The 19,691-nt window shown below is 39.0% G+C and overlaps 1 protein-coding gene across 4 annotated transcripts in view; it reads right to left on the reverse strand.

Moving 5' to 3' along the window:
- Nucleotides 1-5,155: 5,155 nt before the first annotated feature.
- Nucleotides 5,156-19,691, reverse strand: part of DOP1B (DOP1 leucine zipper like protein B) — an 87,279-nt gene continuing 72,743 nt past the window's right edge. For all 4 annotated transcript variants that reach the window (XM_072994119.2, XM_020789388.3, XM_078390550.1 and 1 more), the window contains exons 34-37: nt 17,022-17,077; nt 15,190-15,348; nt 11,443-11,572; nt 5,156-7,928 (exon numbers count right to left, since the gene is read on the reverse strand). In XM_072994119.2, the coding sequence (XP_072850220.2) occupies nt 7,671-7,928; nt 11,443-11,572; nt 15,190-15,348; nt 17,022-17,077 (603 nt within the window). In that variant the 3' untranslated portion in view covers nt 5,156-7,670. The remainder of the gene's footprint in view (nt 7,929-11,442; nt 11,573-15,189; nt 15,349-17,021; nt 17,078-19,691) is intronic.

Here is a 19,691-nt window from a genome sequence, read left to right on the forward strand (position 1 = left end):
GTGTCAGATGGTTATTTTAATTCACATTTTGCAATGTCTTGAAAATGTTTTCCAAACAGTAGCACCCGGGCATGTATGTTCTGCTTCATATGAAGAAGACTCAGACAATTCACCCTGTCAACATAGATGCATATTCACACAAACTTCCACTGGGTCAGATCACATAATTGTAAAGCTTGCCAGTAATTTTTCACTGAAGATCATCTAAACACACAACCTTGGATGGGTTTTTATTTCCCAGATCCTAGCAAAGGACACAGTTGGCAACTCTGCCAGGAAACCTATTAAAGCAATCCCTAGGAGTTCTGAATCTATTTGCTGTCTCCTGTCTAAACTTTCAGTTACAGTATTGTTTATATGCATGTACATAATAATCTGTAATGTATTAAGGAAGACTTGAATAGGAATAGATCAGAACATCATTATGTTGTGCTACAATTACTTTTGCTCATTTTTAGGATCCTACAATAAATGTTTAACAGATACAGTGGTGTCTCGCTTAGCAATTGCTCCATTGAGCGACGAAATCGCTTAGTGACGGGGTTTAAGTGATCGCAAAAGCGATTGCTTAGCGATGGTCCCTATGGGGAAAATTCGCTTTGCGATGATCGCAGGGAAGGGATCACCGCAAAGTCCCCATTTTTGGTCAGCTGATCGGCGGTTTCAAAATGGCCACTGGAAAAACAAAATGGCCACCCACTGTGTTGCCTCACTTTAGAGGCACTGAAAATGACCACCCCTATGGAGGATTTTTGTTTAAGGTTAGTTCTTAAGCCCATAGGAATGCATGAATGGTGTTTTAATGCGTTTCTATGGGCTTTTTAAATCCGTTTAGCGATGAAATCGCTTAGCAACATTTTTTCCTTCATGGATTAACGTCGCTAAGCAAGGCACCACTGTATCTGCAAAGGAAATATCACATTTCACATGCAATCCTGTGCATGCTTACATACATAATCTTAACAAGAACATATCACTATTAACCCATTCAAATCATTCTGGCTTGAAAAAGTAAAAGCCCTTATAAAATGTAACCATTGAAAAAGTAAAAGCCCTTATAAAATGTAACCATTTTATAAGCGGAGCAAATCCTGAAGTATTTGATCGTGTAGCCGCAGCCTATGAGAGTGAATAAGAATGAATGTCAATACCATACAGGCGTATCCACACCTCCAGTTAACTCTTGATTATTTTCTTTTTTTCTTTTTTTGCCATCTTGAATAATTTAATAATTTACTAATTTACCAGTTTATATTACAATTTTCTGCTTATTTGTATGTTTTATTTGTGTATCTGGAAGCCGCCTAGAGTGGTCCTAGGACCAGATGGGCGGGGTATAAATGAAACAAACAAACAAACAAACCCATGGAACCTGCGAATTGTAATAATAATTTGACCCAGGGAAGTTAAAGAAAGATGAGAGAGCAATTTCAGCACTTTGTTAAACTACAATTCTTAGTAATCTAATAATGTTTATACTGAAATTAATCTGTTAGTCAAATTATTATTATCAATATTTGAGAAATCTTGGAAAACAGGAGAAGTCCCCACAGACTGGAGGAGGAAAAATGTTGTCCCTATCTTCAAAAAGGGGTAAAGGTTGCTAATTCCCCAGAGGACAGGATTAAAATTCAAAATGATGTTGACAGATTAGAGTCCTGGGCCAAAACTAACAAAATGATTTTCAACAAGGAGAAATGTAAGGTCCTACACCTAGGCAGGAAAAAACGAACTGCACAGATACAGGATGGAAGACACCTGGCTAGACAACAGTACCTGTGAAAGAGATCTAGGAGTCTTGGTAGACCACAAGCTGAACATGAGTGAGCGGCGTGATGCGGCTGCCAAGAAAGCCAATGCAATTCTTGGTTGCATCAATAGGAGTATAGTGTTTAGATCAAGGGAGGTGATAGTACCCATCTATTCTGCTTTGGTTAGACCTCACCTGGAGTATTGTGTCCAGTTCTGGGCACCTCAATTCAAGAAGGATGTTGACAACATGGAATGTGTCCAGAGGAGGGTGAACAAAATGGTTAAAGGTCTGGAAGCCATGTCCTATGAGGAGTGGCTTAGTGAGCTGGGAATGTTTAGCTTTACAAAAAGAAGGTTAAGAGGGAACATGATAACCATGTTTAAATATCTAAAGAGATGTCATGTCAAGGAAGGGACAGGTTTGTTTTCCACAGCTCCAGACACTAGGACAAGGAGCAATGGTTTCAAACTATAGGAAAAGATATTCCACTTGCATCTTAGGAAGAAGTTCCTGACAGAGCTGGTCAGCAGTGGAATATGCTGCCTCAGAGTGTGGGTTTTTAAGCAGAGGCTGGATGGCTATCTGTCGGGAGTGCTTTGATGGACTTCCTGCATGTGGACCGGTTGGGGGAGCGGGCTCCGTGGGTGGGCGTGTCGCGCTTGTGGGTGGGCATGTTGTGCATGCGCCTCATAAAACAATTAACACAGGTATCCTATCCTCTGAATAAACAGGCTAAGGACACAGAGAAACTCCATCCAGCATTTTGAACATATGCAAAAGAAAATCTTACAGTTTGAGAAACATCCTATGAGTAAGATACTTCAAAGAAATGTATAAGAGAAAAAATCTTAAAAGGAATACCAGTTTTAATTACTTATTTATGGTGATTTATGTAACTATACATAAAAGCTATCCTATGCATTAAAGTGATCAATTCTGCTGTTTGCCCATTATGTGATTTATCAGTTTTAGGGTGTACATGTATTGACTTCCCTGCTGGCATCAATAAACACTTTCATAATACTGTACTTCACAGCTTAGTACTCCTCCTAGCAGATTTTTAAGGAAAGAGTCCTTACATTTCTGTAATCACGATTTTTTCATTTTAATGCTCAACCGCAATCCTCCAGTTGTGCTTTCTTCTTTAATCTTCCTCAAATGGTTTAAGTTATGGCTACTTTGGGTTAGAATACTAATAACAAAATAAAGATAAACTGGGAAATGCAAAGAGAATCTACATAAGTGAAAAGACAGCAAAAACAAACACCTGTTTTTTCAAGCAGTACTTCAAAGCAATGTTTAATGTGAACGTTACATTTGAAAGCACACAGCAGCCTTATGCAACAGCCATTATCTCCTATACCAAATTATCTTTAATTCTTCTTTGGCAATTACTGTGAATACTACAAATGTATTTTCAGCTTTTTTATTACAGTATTATAAAAAATAAACCTTTCTGAAGTTGCATCCATTAACTCTGTCATTTTAAAGTAGTAGTATCTTTTAAAACCTATAGCCAAGTATGTGTTCTCTTTATGTATTTGATATCACTGTTTGAGAAATAATTGTGTCAGTATGAAAATGTAGCAAAAAATCAGACTATATTGTTTAAGTTAATTATGTATGGCTACTTTTCAAGTATAAAGAGGAATTAACATCAAACATCCTAAAGACCCCTTTAAAAATGCATCTTTTGTGTGATATACTGTTCTTTGAGGAAACAAAGGGGGGATTTACATGTGAAGTTGAAATGTGAAGTTGAAGTATCTACATTATTGGATAATAGCCTCTGCAGACATCAAACAACAGTACTTCTGGATTAAGTACAAATGTTTCTGAACAAATAGGGAAATGAAGAAGAGAGCTTAAGAGATAGACACAATCTTGAGTTTCAAAGTAAATTAATAACTAGAGTTGGGGACAAATATAAAAACGGATCGGTTTTTCCGACGAATATAGACGATTCATAAACTATTCATCGATCTGTATTTGTGGGTTCCAGAGACCCGCACAAATACAAAGGGACGAATATTTAGATTTTTATTCATCCTTCGTAATTTTTTTTAAACCATTCTACCTACCGGCCGCCAATCAGCTGATTGGCAGCAGAAAGTAGCCACCACCCCACACAGCCACCCAATACCACACCCTACCACACCCCTTCCTTTCCCTACCTTAGGCCCCACGCCATGCCACCCCCGCCAACACCCTTTCCTTAATTGCTACTGCCGAGATCTTCTGGTCTTGCAGCCACATATATAAAAATGGGGACTGGCTGCCCTTTGCAAAGATGGCAGCTGCGGCTTCATTTAGGGAAGCTGCAGCTGCCATCTTTGCAAAGGGCAGCCTGGATTCCCTTAGCCTGCCTTAAGGGAATCCAGGCTGCCCTTTGCAAAGATGGTAGCTGCAGCTTCCCTACCCTAAATTAAGCCGCAGCCACCATCTTTGCAAAGGGCAGCCAGTTTCCCTTTTTACATACCGTGGCTGATGGAGACCTCAGCAGCAGCTATTAAGGTAGGGGGTGTCGGTGGGAGTGGGGGGGCTAAGGTAGGGAAAGGAGGAGTGTGTGGGGGTAGGTTGTTGGGGTGACTGGCTGTGTGTGGGGATGGCTGCCTATTGGCTTTGATCAGCTGATCGGCGGCTGGTAGGCAGAATGGGCTTCCGTGCCGTGTGGTAAACTCTCCTGGGGGGGACCCAATTTGTTGGTGAATAACTCATATGTCCAATATCCAATCTTCACCAAAGTTCACAGCCATGTTGGGGAAAGACATAGGAAGCTCCATTGTGATTCTGAATTCTCTAAGTACCTGGGGGGAGCTTTCCTGGGGGGGTCCTTTTTGTGACTATATAATTTGGGGATCTGTGATCTAATGTTCACCAAACATTCAGGAATTGTAGAAAGGCATTTGAGGAAGCTTCTCTGCAAATTTGGCATCTCTAGGTGGCTGGGGGCCAGTGTTATAGCTGTTTAAAATGCAGACAAAGAGACAAATTGACAAATCGATCCGTTGAAGAATATTCGTACCGTATTTTTCGCTCCATAAGACGCACCTTTCCATAAGACTCACCAATTTTTTAGGAGAAGAAAACAGGAAAATATAATCTGTTTTCTTCGCTCCATAAGACGCACAGACTTTCCACCCCCCCTGTTTTGTGGGAAAAAAGTGTGTCTTATGGTGCAAAAAATACGGTATATTTGCATTCATTGATCCGTTAACCTTGATGAATGATGGATCAAAACGAATCGCCATTTTTAAAATTTGTCTCCATCTCTATTAATAACCCAAGCCTCTCCCTTTATAGGCCAAAACGAGATCCTGGTGTGATTAAAAGATTTGATATTGTGTGTCACCAGTGCTGATAGACAGGAGCAAGAGAAATACACAGACCTCCTGACAAAACTGGTATTGCACATGACAAATATATTGTTTCCCTGAGCATTAGCAACATACATTTAAAATTCCAAATGGTAAGGAATACACAATTATTAAGCAGCAATATATGCTTTATAGGAGATACATCTTTACACCTGTGATTACATAAACCTGTGAAAGAATTTACATTCATAAGACTGGAATTTCACATTCATAAGGAAAAATACAGTTTAGTATGTAAACGTAATTGTGTAATTTTACAAAATTATTAACAAGTGATTAATCCTTCATTTTAGTCCCTTTAACATAATTACAATAAAGCATGTAATGTATGTTCAGGATTTAATCAGTATCAAAATGAATACAGAAAACCCATCATTAAGTTATATATAGATAAGAATACATAAATACTCTACTATATAAATGTTGAAATAAATCAATCGATACTGTCTGACGCCTTTCCAATGTACTCCTAGTGTCTCTGATAACATGTGGGCACTTTGAAAAAAACAATGAATGGAAAAAAGTAAAATCGAAACTCTTGAAAATAATATTTCTCCGCAGCCACTTTGGGCACAGTGGACCCAAGCTTAAGCAGCTGAAAAGACCCATGATTTCAATGGAGAAATTTGATGCTTTACTTTCCATCTTAATAATGGGGGAATAAAAATGTACATGTTTGGCTGGATTTTGCTCAATTGAGTGTTTTTTTTAAAGGATGTGATGGTGCTAGATTTACAGCTAGTAATAACTGCTCGAGGAGTGAGGAAGGAAAAAGACACATATTGAAGGCATTATTTATAATAACTTATAAAACAGTTAAGTATTATTGCAGTTCATATAAAGACTAGGCTAGCAATTATGTTTAATACATGAGTCAGAATCCTGTTGGTGATTTGTACGGGTGTAAGTGTAATTGTATAAAGCATGGTGGTGAATTTCCATTAATGAATGAATTGCTGCTAATATTCTAGATCATGTGCCAGTCACACAATTAGGAATGTGAGCTTTACTTAAAAGCAGTTCAGCATCACCATTTACACCATTCTACTTACATCAGTATAAATCCAGCTGCCTCATAGATTTGTTTTCTTACTGACTTTTCCATTTGCCATTGACATGATACTTACCTAACCAACACTAACACCCACCCCTTCTTCCCTGGCTGAACCCATGCATTGCTAGTGTTGTGTAATAATCAAAGGGTTTGAACCAATAGCATCTTCCTGAAACTGAATCATGATACTGTACACAGTTATTTCCAATTTTATGCAACACTGTGTAAATATACATGTCTGCACCAATCTTTCAGCATGGAACTGTAAATTATGTGCTCCAAAAATTAAGCAACCAAAAGCAGCACAGTATTATATACACACCACCATTTTTTTTCAACTACGGCACAGACCTTACACATTCTTTAAAAACAGCCCTACCTACAACTTGGTACCCACTGAAGAAACAATAGAAGGCAATTATGACTTTAAACAAGTTCATTATGTTTTCAACATAAAACATTTTCTTTTCAGTTTTAGAAGAATCATTCTTTTCAAATCTTATGCGAACATATATGATTAAAGTCCAATCGTAAAAACATTTAACAAGAAATATTTTCCACTTAGGTCTTTGAAGCCTATTTGGTAATAAGCCCGTGCATGTCTGCAGCCTGAAACTATTGTATTTGTGTTAGAAAGGTTGCAGAATAGTGGCCAAAGTCCTATTGTGTAGATTTACACCCATACAAGTTGATGACATCATCAGCTGCAGGCTTTTATTGCTCATTAAAAGTATCCTATTCTACCATCCCTACCATCTACCTAGATTCCGAGGCTCCCTTGGGGAGCCTTTGGAAACCTCAGGATAGGGTTGTGGGTGCCCTTAATGCCTCCAAAATTGCTGCCAACAGACCTGCTAGGTCAAAATGGATCCCAAACGAGCCACAGAACTTGGCAGAATGGGTTCGCGTGGGATAGAAAAGTTCTAATGAACAATAAAAATCCACAGCTGATGACATCAGCTTGCAGAAGCGTACATTTACACAATAAGATTTTGGCCAGTATGTTGGAATAATGTTTTATGTGAATATGTGTATGTACAGCATGCTATTTTTTTGTTTTTAACATTTTGCTACAGAAAAGATGGTTAGAAATAGAAGATAACTTTAAAATAGAATCTCCATGCATGAATTTGCGTGATATAATTTCTTGGGGTTCTGACTCCAAAAAGAGGTCTTGTACAGCTGAAAATCTCTTCAACAGATAAATAGCAAATCTATTGCTTTCTTAATATACACAAACTCAACTATGTTTCTGTTTTATGTTCAAATAAAAATCCTTCATTTAAAGAAATCTACACATGATTATGCTAATTTGTTCCCTGGAGACACAAGAGCAATGTCTAATCCACAAAAGCAGAACAAGTATTAGGGGAAAAAAGGAAACTGAAATGAATTCTAAAATTTTCATTTGATAATTTACATACATAATCGAAATTGTTATATAACAACTACAAGCTTCACATCATGGACCTCTTTTCAAAGTATACTAACTTTCCATATTTTCTATAAAATCACGTTCAACACACTCTTCCAGTAGCCGCAGTGTCTTTGCACTACCACCCATGGGACTGTCCATTTTTAGGTACTTCACGTTATTCGTGTTTAACGATCTGTTGCTTTCCATTTTAAATGCACAGCTTAATATCCTGAAAAATGGCATCAACTGTGTAATGTGTGATATGGAACGAAGGTCCAAAAGAGGAAAGGTGTAATTTTGTGCTGTACGCTCACTGATATTTTGTTCCTGTAAAAACATGCAAAATTCACAATGTTAATTATGCACTTGCTTGGTTTTATTTCGTATAAAATACAATCATGCTGACTGCTTTTCTATTTGAACACAGCAATTCTTTTACTCTGAGTTATGATGGTAAGACTTACACTGAATGGCAGGTTTTTCAGTGAACCCAACAAATCTCATCAGTGTAGTTTTAGTTCAGAATGCCTGCACAAATATAATGCTCCTCCTTCACTATTTTCTCTATTGCTGCTGTGATCAAAGTGTAACGAGGGCTATGCCACTGCTACAGCCAAATATTGGAAAAAAACTGAATGATACCGCAACGCAATTCTCCCACCATACACGCATGGAAACATTATTTTTAACTACACCACCTGCAATATTTAAACATTTCTGTTTTGTTGTGCAGCAGCTGGGGGGGGAATGGGGTCCTCCAGATGATGTTGATCTACAATTCACATTAGTCCTAACAGCAGAGACAAGGGTGAGAAATGATGGGAAGTCTGTTCAAAATATTTATGGAAGGTCATCTATTCCCCATCCATATCTGTTGCACAATATTGCTTTGATAACTTTTTATTTCTCCTCTCACAGTGACAAATATGAATATGGACAGGGCTTCCTCCTACAAAAATATTTTGTCTTTCACAGAATGTTTCACTTTATATTTTACTTTTTTTCTCCTTATCCTTTCCAACCATAGAGTGCATATTTCTTGCTTTTAAACAGAAGTGGGTGAATATCCCCCATGAGAATATTTGTATTGAACTCTCATTGTGTATACTGGAGATGCTGCAATAGAGGTGAAATTTATCCTATTGCTAAAACAAAAAACAACACCCCCCAAAAAGATGTTTGTACAACTGCCTTTTAAGTGCATCACCCTTCAGTGGGCTGCACTTACAGTCATGGCCAAAAATATTGGCACCCTTGCAATTCTGTCAGAAAATGCAACCCTTCTCTCAGATAATTGTTGAAGTTGCAAATGTTTGGTACTCACATGTTCATTTCTTTGGTTTCGGTTGGAACACCACAAAAATCAGAAAAAGAAACTCAAATCTGATAAAATTCTACAGAGAAATCCAAAAATGCACTGGCCAAAATTATTGGCACCCTTAACTTAATATTTGGTAGCCACTCCCCTTTGGAAAAAATAACTGAAATAATTCGCTTCCTGTAACCACAGATGAGTTTCTTACACCTCTCTACTGGAATTTTGGACCACACTTCTTTTGCAAACTGCTCCAGGGCCTTCAGATTTGAAGGATCCCTTCTCCCAACTGCTGTTTTGAGATCTCTCCACAGATGTTCTATATGGGATTCAGATCTGGACTTATTGCTGGCCATTTCCGAACTCTCCAGCACTTTGTTTTTAACCATATCTGAGTGCTTTTTGAAGTGGGTTTTGGGTCATTGTCCTGCTGGAAGACCCATGACCTCTGGTAGAGAAACAGCTTTCTGACACTGGTCACTATGTTGCACCTCAAAATTATTTGGTAATCATCAGATTTCATGACAGCGTTCACACAATCAAGGCATCTAGTGCCAGAAGCAGCAAAGCAACCACAAAACATCTTTCAACCTCCCACCGTGTTTGACTATAGAGACTGTGTTCTTTTTGAATGCCTCATTTCTTTTTCTGTAAAAGTGACATGATGTCCTTGACCAAAAAGCTCTACAGTGGTGCCTCGCTTAACGATGATAATCCGTTCCAGGAAAATCGCCGTTAAGCGAAAACATTGTAAAGCAAAATTAAAAACCCCACTGAAATGCATTGAAAATTGTTCAATGCGTTCCAATGGGGTAAAAGCTCACTGTCCAGCGAAGATACTCCATACGGCGGCCATTTTCGCTGCCTGTATAGCAAGGAATCCATCCCTAAGCACAGCGGGGAGCCATTTTAAGCACCCGGCGGCCATTTTGAAAACCCGACGATCAGCTGTTTTTGATCGTCATAAAGCGAAAATCAGTTCCCAAAGCAGGGAACCGATCATCGCTAAGTGAAATTCCCCCATTTAGACGATTGCAATTGCGATCGCAAAAAGAGCATTGTAAAGCGGATTCATCGTAATGCGGGGCAACCGTAAAGCGGGGCACGACTGTACTTTTGTCTCATCTATCCACAGTACGTTCTCCCAAAAGGATTGTGGTTTTGTCACATAGGTTTTGGCATACTCCAGTCTTGCTTTTTTATGCCTTTGTGTCAGCACTGGTGTCCTCCTGGATCTCCTACCATAGCATCCCTTTTAAATCAAATGGCAACGGATAGTGCAAGCTGACTCTGTTGTACCCTGTGTCTGCAAATCAGTTAATCTGGGTTCTGTATCCACCATTCGAACAACCCTTCATTGTAATTTTTCAGTAATTTTACTCTTCCATCCGTGTCCAGGGAGGTTTTACTACAGTGCCATGGGCTGTAAACCTCTTGATGATACTGCGCACAGTGGACACAGGAACATTAAGATCTCTGGCGATGGACTTGTAGCCATGAGATTGTCAATGTTTTCCCACAATTTTTTCTCTCAAATCCACAGACAATTCTTTACATTTCATTCTTTTCTCCATGCTCAGCATCACACACAATACAAAGGTTGAGTCAACTTTTCTCCATCTTAACTGTTTGCAAGTATGATTACTATATTGCCCACACCTCTTACTTGTGACAGGTGTGTCTCAATACAAATTAAAGGAGCATCACATGCTTGAAAAGCAATTATTTCTTACAACTTAGACAGGTGCTAATAATTTTGGCCAGTGCATTTTGACTTTCTGTGTGGGACTGTATCAGATTTGACTTTTCCTCTGTTTTTTGGTGTTGTTCCAACACAAACTAAAGAAATGAACATGTGAGTACCAAAACATTTGCAACTGCAACGATTTTCTGATAGAAGGGTTGCATTTTCTGACAGAATTGCAAGGGTGCCAATTTTTTTTGGCCATAACTGTATACCCTTTAAAATATCATACTCTGAAAAACAAATAAGTAGCACAATCAAGGTTTCTTCTAAGGTGCATGGCTGCGTGAGTGACTCTGGCCCCCTTCCGTGCAGGATTCCTCTTTCTCCTCTGCACACCCAAAACAATTGTTTCCAGCCTCTTTGGTTCTGGTCGCGACACAACCCCACATGGGGTGGCAGAGTCATGCGTGTGAGGGGTGAAGCATTGCTCATACAAGGATACAACACATGTATTCCTTTTTAGATAGTTCACAAACAGGAGTGCTTCAGAGTTGAGCTGCTTGGTCCAGATCTACACAGCTTTTTGCCACATGTTCACCATTTCATGCATCTAAATCCCAGCGTCTGAAGCTAAGTGCATCTAATTAGTGCTTAGAAATCTTATTCATACTCTTGTAAGTTCCATCATGAAAAAATGGCAGGATATAAATGTAAAAAAAAAGATAAAATAGAAATTGGGAATTCTGAGCGTTTCCATTTCAAAATACAACCAAATGATCCTTCTAATTGAACCATGCATTAGCTTAATTTTTAAGATAGTGTCACAGATTAACACTTACCACACACTTCAGCTTCAGTAAATCCATAATTCTGACACTATGTGGTTTGCATTCCTGGTGATTTTCCATTGCTTCTGTGGTCTTGTTGTAAGCCTGTGTGTCCACTTCTGGAACAAATGCCCACCTGTACCTGTAAACAAAAGAATCTGGGGATAAGACATCTAGCATACAATTCTTTGGAATTATTGGTTACAGGTAGAAAAAGATAAGAGTCATGCCCAGTTGTTCTAAAAAGCTAGTTTTTGTTTGCTAACAGGAAGGTAAGTAGCTGAACTACTATGAAAGTCACAATACATTTCATTCAGTGTTCCACCTGATATTCACTTGGTGTAAAGAACAGACTTCTCTGTAGTGATCAGTATTTGAGTGGAATTTATCAAACTGCACTTTTGAAGATAAATACATTACAGTGTAGATCTTCTTTTGACAAATGTACAGTTGCTCGTTCTCCTGATAACCTATGGCAGTTATATGCACAATGCATGCTTGATCTTCATTTTCCAAACTCTCTGCTATGCCATATTTGCAGCATTAGCATTTCACTAACAAGCATAATGAAGATATCGAGTTTTGCACTGTTACAGCAGCCTCATTGATGCAGCAGTTTCCCCCTCTTACATTCTTAAATGGAAAAGGTCTCTCAAGTTTACAACCACTTGCTTTTTGTTCTTTGTGACACATTCACATAAGCCAAATTTTGTCAAAGAAAGACCTTTCTAGGTTGGAAATTGTTGAGAGTTGTCCATATGTATGTTACTGGTGGGGAAACGAATAACCAGATTTCTCATTATAGCCATGGTGCCTTCTGCTTTCTTTGATTGGGAGCATCCAGAGGGAGCAGGTATGGGAAGCTGTAAGTCATGCATGGGATCCTTTCATTCAACAAAACACCTTCAGCCTGTGAACCAGGGCATGCTCCAGGGGTTCAGTACATAAATTACAGTAGGCTGCTACCAGCTTCTCTAAAAATCAATATTAGCTATTTCAGTTGTTTGACTCTAGAATGTCAGTGCTGCCACCACCCCCTCAGTCACCTTTCACACACTGGCTTGAAAGGATTTGAATAATTTATTTAAAAAATGGAAAACTAAGGGTGGAGGGTAAATTTAAAAACAGAAAAGTTCCAGATAGAAAAGCAAATATGTGTACAGGATTACAGGATACAAAACAGAGACACACTAGAAAACAATAAGAATTAATTTACCCTATCAATCTCACTTAAGCAGAGCAATGGAGTAAACCCAGAGAGATACTCCCTGTGCTCCCCAGCACAACTTCTTACATGAGGGTCTCCTCACAAGTAACACTGCCATCAGGAAAACAAAGCTTCCCTAAAGTTTCCTAAGACTCAGATTCTCAATTCCCTTTTAGAAAAATGAATGGCCTATTAACACCTGGGCTGTTCTTAATCCACATTGATCACTCATGTAACTGCTCTTAATCCACTTTGATCATTCTTACATGCCTCCTTCTCAGCTTCAAAATCTACATGCCCTTAGGTAAGGAAGCACACCAATTTTCTAACTCACAACAGTTGGTGACTCCTTTGATATACAAATATAAAGTTTTAAATATTAGGTTATGCTTTGAAGATACAGGAACAGAAGATAGGGAAGAGGTGCGAATAAGCTATTGTCCGATGTGAAAGTTTATGTTCCCATGCCCTAACAGACATACAGAGAAGTCCAGAAGATGAATTTAATTCTTCATGTTCTCCCCAGTCCTTAATCTCTTCACAGTCAAACATGTATATATGTAGTAGGAATCCATTCCTGGTTGCTGGGTCTGTAAATTTTTCCCTTCGGATAACCAGGCAGAGCTCTTAAAATTTCTCTGTACAGTACTCATGCTGCATGCCACCATGCACTGCATTAGAGATTTCAATGGGATGCATATTCCTATGAGTTCTATGCATCCTAAAACATACAATTGTGATCGGCTGATCAAGAATTCTGGCCCAGTATGTCTCTCTTTTGCTTGCTTTTGATAAAGAAATGAGTGATGTGATATGACCTGAACAAAATCTCAATGAGATGCTGTTAAACAGGAAATGGCTTGAATTTTTAAAAGGGACACACAAAATTCACAGAACTCTGAAAAATAAGAGGAAATTTTATTGTATATCAATAAAAGTGTATTGCATTGGAGGAAGAAACCTACGCTCCTTGAATATGTTTGTGGCATCTCCAGGTATATAAAGGCAGACATCTTGCCAGAGGTAGCACCACAGAACTTGGTGTTGCAGAACACGGTGTATGTTGAGAAATGCAGATGTTGACCCTACAGCAGAACTTCCAGGATGACCCTTGCTGCAACTCACTTTTCAGATTCCTCCCTCCCCTAAACTTAGTACATCATAACATTCCCTAAATCATCTCCTCCTGTTTTATTTTTCCTGTGATACTGTTTACCAGTTACTGCCAGCTCTACTTTACATACTACTTTACATACATATAGAGTAGTTTTTAACTCAAGGTTTTTGTCTGCTTGCGGAAGTATGCATTTTTATGAGAAGGACAGTAGTGGGTTAGGAAGCTGCCATCAGAATTGTTCAAGGCAGAGGAACAGCAACTATGGCATTTAGAGGGGAGGGTAAAAGGGTATATTGGTTGCCCCTAAAGCTGTCCACAAATTTAAATAGCTTAGATAGCCTTTGTGTCAGGTCCCCTGGGCTGAAAGTGCTGTGGCTCAATGCCAAGTCAGCAAATAGGAAAACAACTGCCATCCAGAACTTGATCCTGCATGATCAATATGCCAGGCACCAATCTAGATCTATAACAGCTTCCTCAGATTTAGATGGAAAGAAAAAGAGTTGAGTCTCATCCACACAGTTGTGACACCGAACTCCGGAAACCTCTCCCAGCCAATCTCTAACATTCCATCTTTGGGTGAAGAACTGGAATGTGTTGCGGCTTCTTAACTCCAGAGGTTCCTGGATGTAACAGATTATCTACGTCCATATCAACCTGACTTTAGGCCTGGTTATGGAGCATCAGGAGAGGCCTTTCCCTTAGTCCCACCATCCTCACAGGCGTGTTTGGTGGGGATACGGGAGAGGGCCTTCTGTGTCACTGCTCCCAGACTCTAGAACTCTGTCCCACGGTAGGCCAGGCTGTGTGAGAAGGATTTTAAAAAATTAGATTGTTGTTCCTTATTGCTTTTAAATTTGTTTTCAGTATTGATTTTATTTACTGTTTTTAATATATTTGTTTAATTCTGTGTTAATATTGTAATAATTTATTGTTTTTAGCTTTTAGAGTATAAGGGCTGCTTTATAACTTACAGTTGAAAAGCAAACCCTCTGTTCAAAAATGCTTGACAAAATGATGGCAGACTACAAAATAAGCCAGCATGTGAACCAGTATGGAAGACACAATAAAATATCATAATAACAAACATAAGAACTGAGACACAGCCAAACAAACAGATCCATGCAGCACATACATCAAAAGCATGCTGAGAAAAGAAGTGTCCAGGTGGTAACAGTATATATCTATAGAAAAGAGATGTAGAAAAGATTCTCGTCAACGACTTTTACACATTCTCCTATCCCATATCAGGCAAAAAGAAAAGAAAAAGACAAAAAAGACAAAAACATGGCTGCATCTTAAAGACTAATTACTATATTTTAATGTGAGCTTTTGTGGACAAGTCTACTTCCTCAGACTTCCTTTTACAAATTATCCCATCCCAGAATTTTTCACTACAGTATTTGTGTATCACAAGAATACAGGATAATATACGTACATTTGAAACAGCTGCATTTTGTCAGGCGGAAAAGAAAGTGCAGTATCCAAGAATTTACAGGCTGATAAGTATAAGGCTAGTTCATTTGGCTGTACGTCACCAAGTAATGGACCATTGCCATCTGATGATGTTTTCTGTTTATTTGTTTTGCTGTTGTTCCTGTGCGATTCATAAAAACAGAAAAACAAAGATTAAAAAGCAGACTTAGTGAATTGTATTTTTGCTCCTGGATGATTAAAAAAAAGGAACTGTGGAGAAATGGAATCTTAATATTAGTTGGATTAATTAAACATACTATCGTGACTTTAAAGCAAATGGTCAGAACAAGTCTGCGAAGCTGCTGTTGTAGGAAGTACAATTTTTCCAGCAGCTTGATCTTCAAAGGATGGATTTTCAAAGAATATCTTGCTTGTCAAAGGGCTTGAGATTCCTGCCCATATAGTCTCTGTATCCTCAGGGCATATCTAAGAGATCTACCTTTTGTTACAGCCATACTCAACTCCCTACTGTGTTCAAAGGGAGCTTACAAGCCATTAACTATTTAGAGGTTAGAGTTGAGTGTTGTCTCAAGTCTTTGTACTGGAAATTCAGAAGGATGAGTTCAGTTCAGGCAGTAGTAAACTGAATGCTTGAAGCTCAGCATAAGGCAACTCTTTCCCATCCCTTCAGTGACCACAGCAGTGGTGGCTGATAAGCTAAAAGGAGAGAGGCAATGTTCCATCCAGGCTTGAAGGAGGATGTTTGAGCAAGTAGGGCTTCATTACATGCATTTTCAGTAAATTGTAGCTTGCTTCTAAGAGCTACAGTCAACATTTATTGCTGATGAAACTGACAAGGTAGGTAGATCTCCCCACACCTGGAAACTGTGACCCCTAACAACAGTATTCACTTCTGGTGCTTTTCTCTCAGTCCCACTACCCTCACAGGTATGTTTGGTGGGGACACAGGAGAAGGGCTTCTCTGTTGCTACTCCCAAACTCTGGAACTCCGTCCTATGGGAGGCCAGGCTGGCCCTCTCTTTGTTGTCCTTCCACAAACAGGCAAAGACCTTTCTCTTCAGGATGGCTTATCCTAGTGACTGGTTGCCTAAGAAGAGGTTCTTAAAACGGGGCTGTGTTTCTGTTGTTTTAAATGTGTTTGTAGCACTGCTTTAATCTATTAGGTTTTAACAATATATTTGTTTAATTTGTTCTTAAAATTGAAATAATTTATTGTTCTTAGCCTTCAATATTGTTTATTTTTAATACTGTAAGCCACCTTAGATCCTTTTCAGGAGAAAGGCAGGGTATAAATATTTTATATACATGAGCAAATAAATATTCTCAAGCATATCCTTAAATTTTTTCTATCTTCCTTGTTCACAGTATTCAAATTCCTGATGATGAAAATTTTGACCAGTCCCTTGTGCCAAGTATTCCAACAGATCCAACAGCAGTGAACACATTACTATTGTATGGCATATGTTTTCCAATATTTTTCAAAATTCCTGGAGCTCCTTATGATACCACATCCAATTAAGATGTCCTCTTTTTTTTGAAACCTTTTGCTTCCTTATTCCTCCATGCAAACTGAGCAATACTGGACTGGCTTGTGCCAAAAAGTTTACCACTTGATTACTGCAATATCAAAATGACATCTGACAGGCATGAATGACTTATGGTTCACCTGCAAAAGCAGGTTGACTTGGAAAATAAAATCTCATTGCTGACAACTATCACACCCATCATATCAAAGAATTTTGTTGAGGTTTTTTACTAAGTCTATTCTGTTGTTCAACCTGTTCATCTGTTTCTACTTTTATGTTTAATATGACATTGTGTTAGTTTCCTTACTTTGCTGGTTCCTCTTCTTCATCTAGCTCTTCCTCGAGTTGTATAAATGTTTGAATCTGGATGGTGGAAATAGTGGAATCAAATACAAAGCAAACCGTAGGGTATACAGTACAATAATAGTGCTTTATGTTGCATTGTGAATATGGGGACTGTGCATCTTTACATATCTGAGGAAAAATTCTCAAGGCTTAGCTGTTAATGATACTGAAGTTGCGTCTCAGTTAAATCAGGAATTTCCAAATGTTTTGGTCTCATGGGTACATTGTGGAGGTTGAAAAAGTGTAGGTGCCTTTACAAAATGAAGCATGGCAAGTCACCAGAATTCACTGGTCAGAATCCAACTAGAGTTTGTTTAACATACAGTACTGTAGCTAATTGGTGAAACACTGGGGTGCATCTTGGTTGCATTCCTGCTCATGAACTCAACTGCACAACCAAGATGCACTCCAACACCTTGTCAATTAGCTATGTCAAGTTATGCAAATCTTACATGTAACTGGTAAGATTCTGACCACTTTTATTTATTTTTAACTTTTAAATATCAAAATTGTTGTACCAAAGAGAGGAACTATAACACACCACTCTTCACAGAGCTGGAAACTCGGGAAATGAAACTTCTAAGACTAAAAGACAAAGAACTAGAACAAGTTCAGGAGTAAAAGGCAGAAATGGAATCAGAGCTACAAATACAATGACACAATTCTGGCAAACCGCCTTCTCCCACCACTTCTGCCAGAATCACTCGTTCCAGCCAGGCTGTGCGGCTGAGGGGCCTAATGCTGAGGGAGGTCTGGAAGGAAAGAACAAGGAACCAGGCCTTCTTGGCAGTGGCCCTTCCCCTTTGGAACAACTTGCCAGTGGAGATCCGCCTGGCTCCCTCTCTGGGTGTTTTCAGGAATAAACTTAAAACCTTGCTATTTGGGCAGGATTTCTCTCCTGCCGTATCTTAATTACTTATACTTTCGCTACCTTGGATTTATAATATATGTTTACTGTTTTTGTTGTTTTTTAATTTGTAAACCTCTCAGAGTAGACCTTTGGTCTAGATGGGCGGGATAGGAATCAAACACACAAACGAACGAACAAACAAACAAACAAACAAACTGCTGAAACAAACCAGCAATTTCACAGATAGCATAACCTCAAAAGCCACTGTCTTTCTACAGTGACAGAAAATGACGAATATGCTCTGGGACTGAGACATTTTCTATTGACTATATGATGTATAAGTCATTGTGAATCAGCCCAGAGTATTCCCCACAATCTGTTCTTTCTTCCATCGCCACTGGGACTTCTACTTTTTCGGAACCAAATGCATTCACATCAATTTAAGTAGTGTGATTGCTTAAGCTGATGTGCAGGGGTTTGTAGCCGTTCTATTTTAAACCATTCCACCTGGCTAGAAGCAGGGTGAGGGAGGCAAGGCAGTGGGAAAACTGGCTAACATCTGAATCCTCTCTTTCCCAAACCTAATGCCTGGGTCCAGTTGTTTTCCTCTTCCTTTCCTCTTCCATTCTGTTTCTTTCTTTGTCTTTTAAAGGCTTGCTGCCCTTGTGCTAGGTAACCAAAAGAAAAAGAGCAAAGAGTTGACAGAAAGGAAGAAGTTTTTGATCAGCCTTGTTTATAGCCTAAGGCAGCTCTCTTGTAACCCATTCTCCTGCAAATACGGATGGCCAGAGCAGAGCTACCTTAACAAGCTGCAAATAAGGATGACTGCCAATTCCCTCCTTTCTCTCTGCTCACTTTTGCATGGCTGGCTGAAGTGAATTAACCAGGGAAAACCCAACTTCCTGGGGGTATCAAATTCATTCACATTTTTCCTGCTGTGTAGTCACACCCATAGTCAGTAGTAGTCCCCAATGTGGCTGTTGGGGTTACTGGGTTATTATCCTTTTCCCACTTCTGAAGTGGGATCTGGAATTGATTTTCCTGTCCTTTATTTTTCTGCAAAAAGGAGTAGTGAGGCTTCATTTCAAAGGCCTACAAACAAACAGACAGACAAATACATAATAAAATTAAAAGTCTATATTTTATAATGTTCATCCCTTGTCTGGAAAAGTACTGTATTTTTCCATGTATAAGATGCTCTCATGTATAAGACACCCCCCTTTTCTAACCCAAAATTTATTTCTTCTCAAGAAAGTAGAGGGGGAAGACAGGGATCAAAGCACCTTGATTCCTGCTTCCCCCCTCCACTTTCTTGCAAGAAAAATGCTTTCCCCTCCACTTTCCTTGCAAGAATGTGGAGGGGGAAAGCAGGAATAAAAGCACTTTGATGATTCCTGCTTTTCCCCTCCACTTTCTTGTGAGGAAAGTGCTTTCCCTTTCTACTTTCTTCACAAAAAGTGGAGGGGGAAAGCAGGAATCATCAAAGCGCTTTGATTCCTGCTTTCCTCCTCCACCTTTTGCCAACAAAGTGGAGGGAGAAAGTACTTTCCTTGCAAGAAAATGGAGAAGGAAAGCAGGAATCAAAGGGCTTTGACGATTTGTGCTTTTCCCCTCCACTTTCTTGCACTTTTTTGAGAGGAAAGTGCTTTCCCCCTCCATTTTCTTGCAAAGAAAGTGGAGGGGGAAAGCTGGGATCAAAGCGCTTTGATCCCAACCCCTTCTTACTTCCATGTATAAGATGACTCTCAATTTTTAATCTAAATATTTTAGACAAAAGTATTG

The sequence above is a fragment of the Pogona vitticeps genome, chromosome 3 (genome assembly GCF_051106095.1).
Source record: "Pogona vitticeps strain Pit_001003342236 chromosome 3, PviZW2.1, whole genome shotgun sequence".
NCBI lineage: Eukaryota > Metazoa > Chordata > Lepidosauria > Squamata > Agamidae > Pogona > Pogona vitticeps.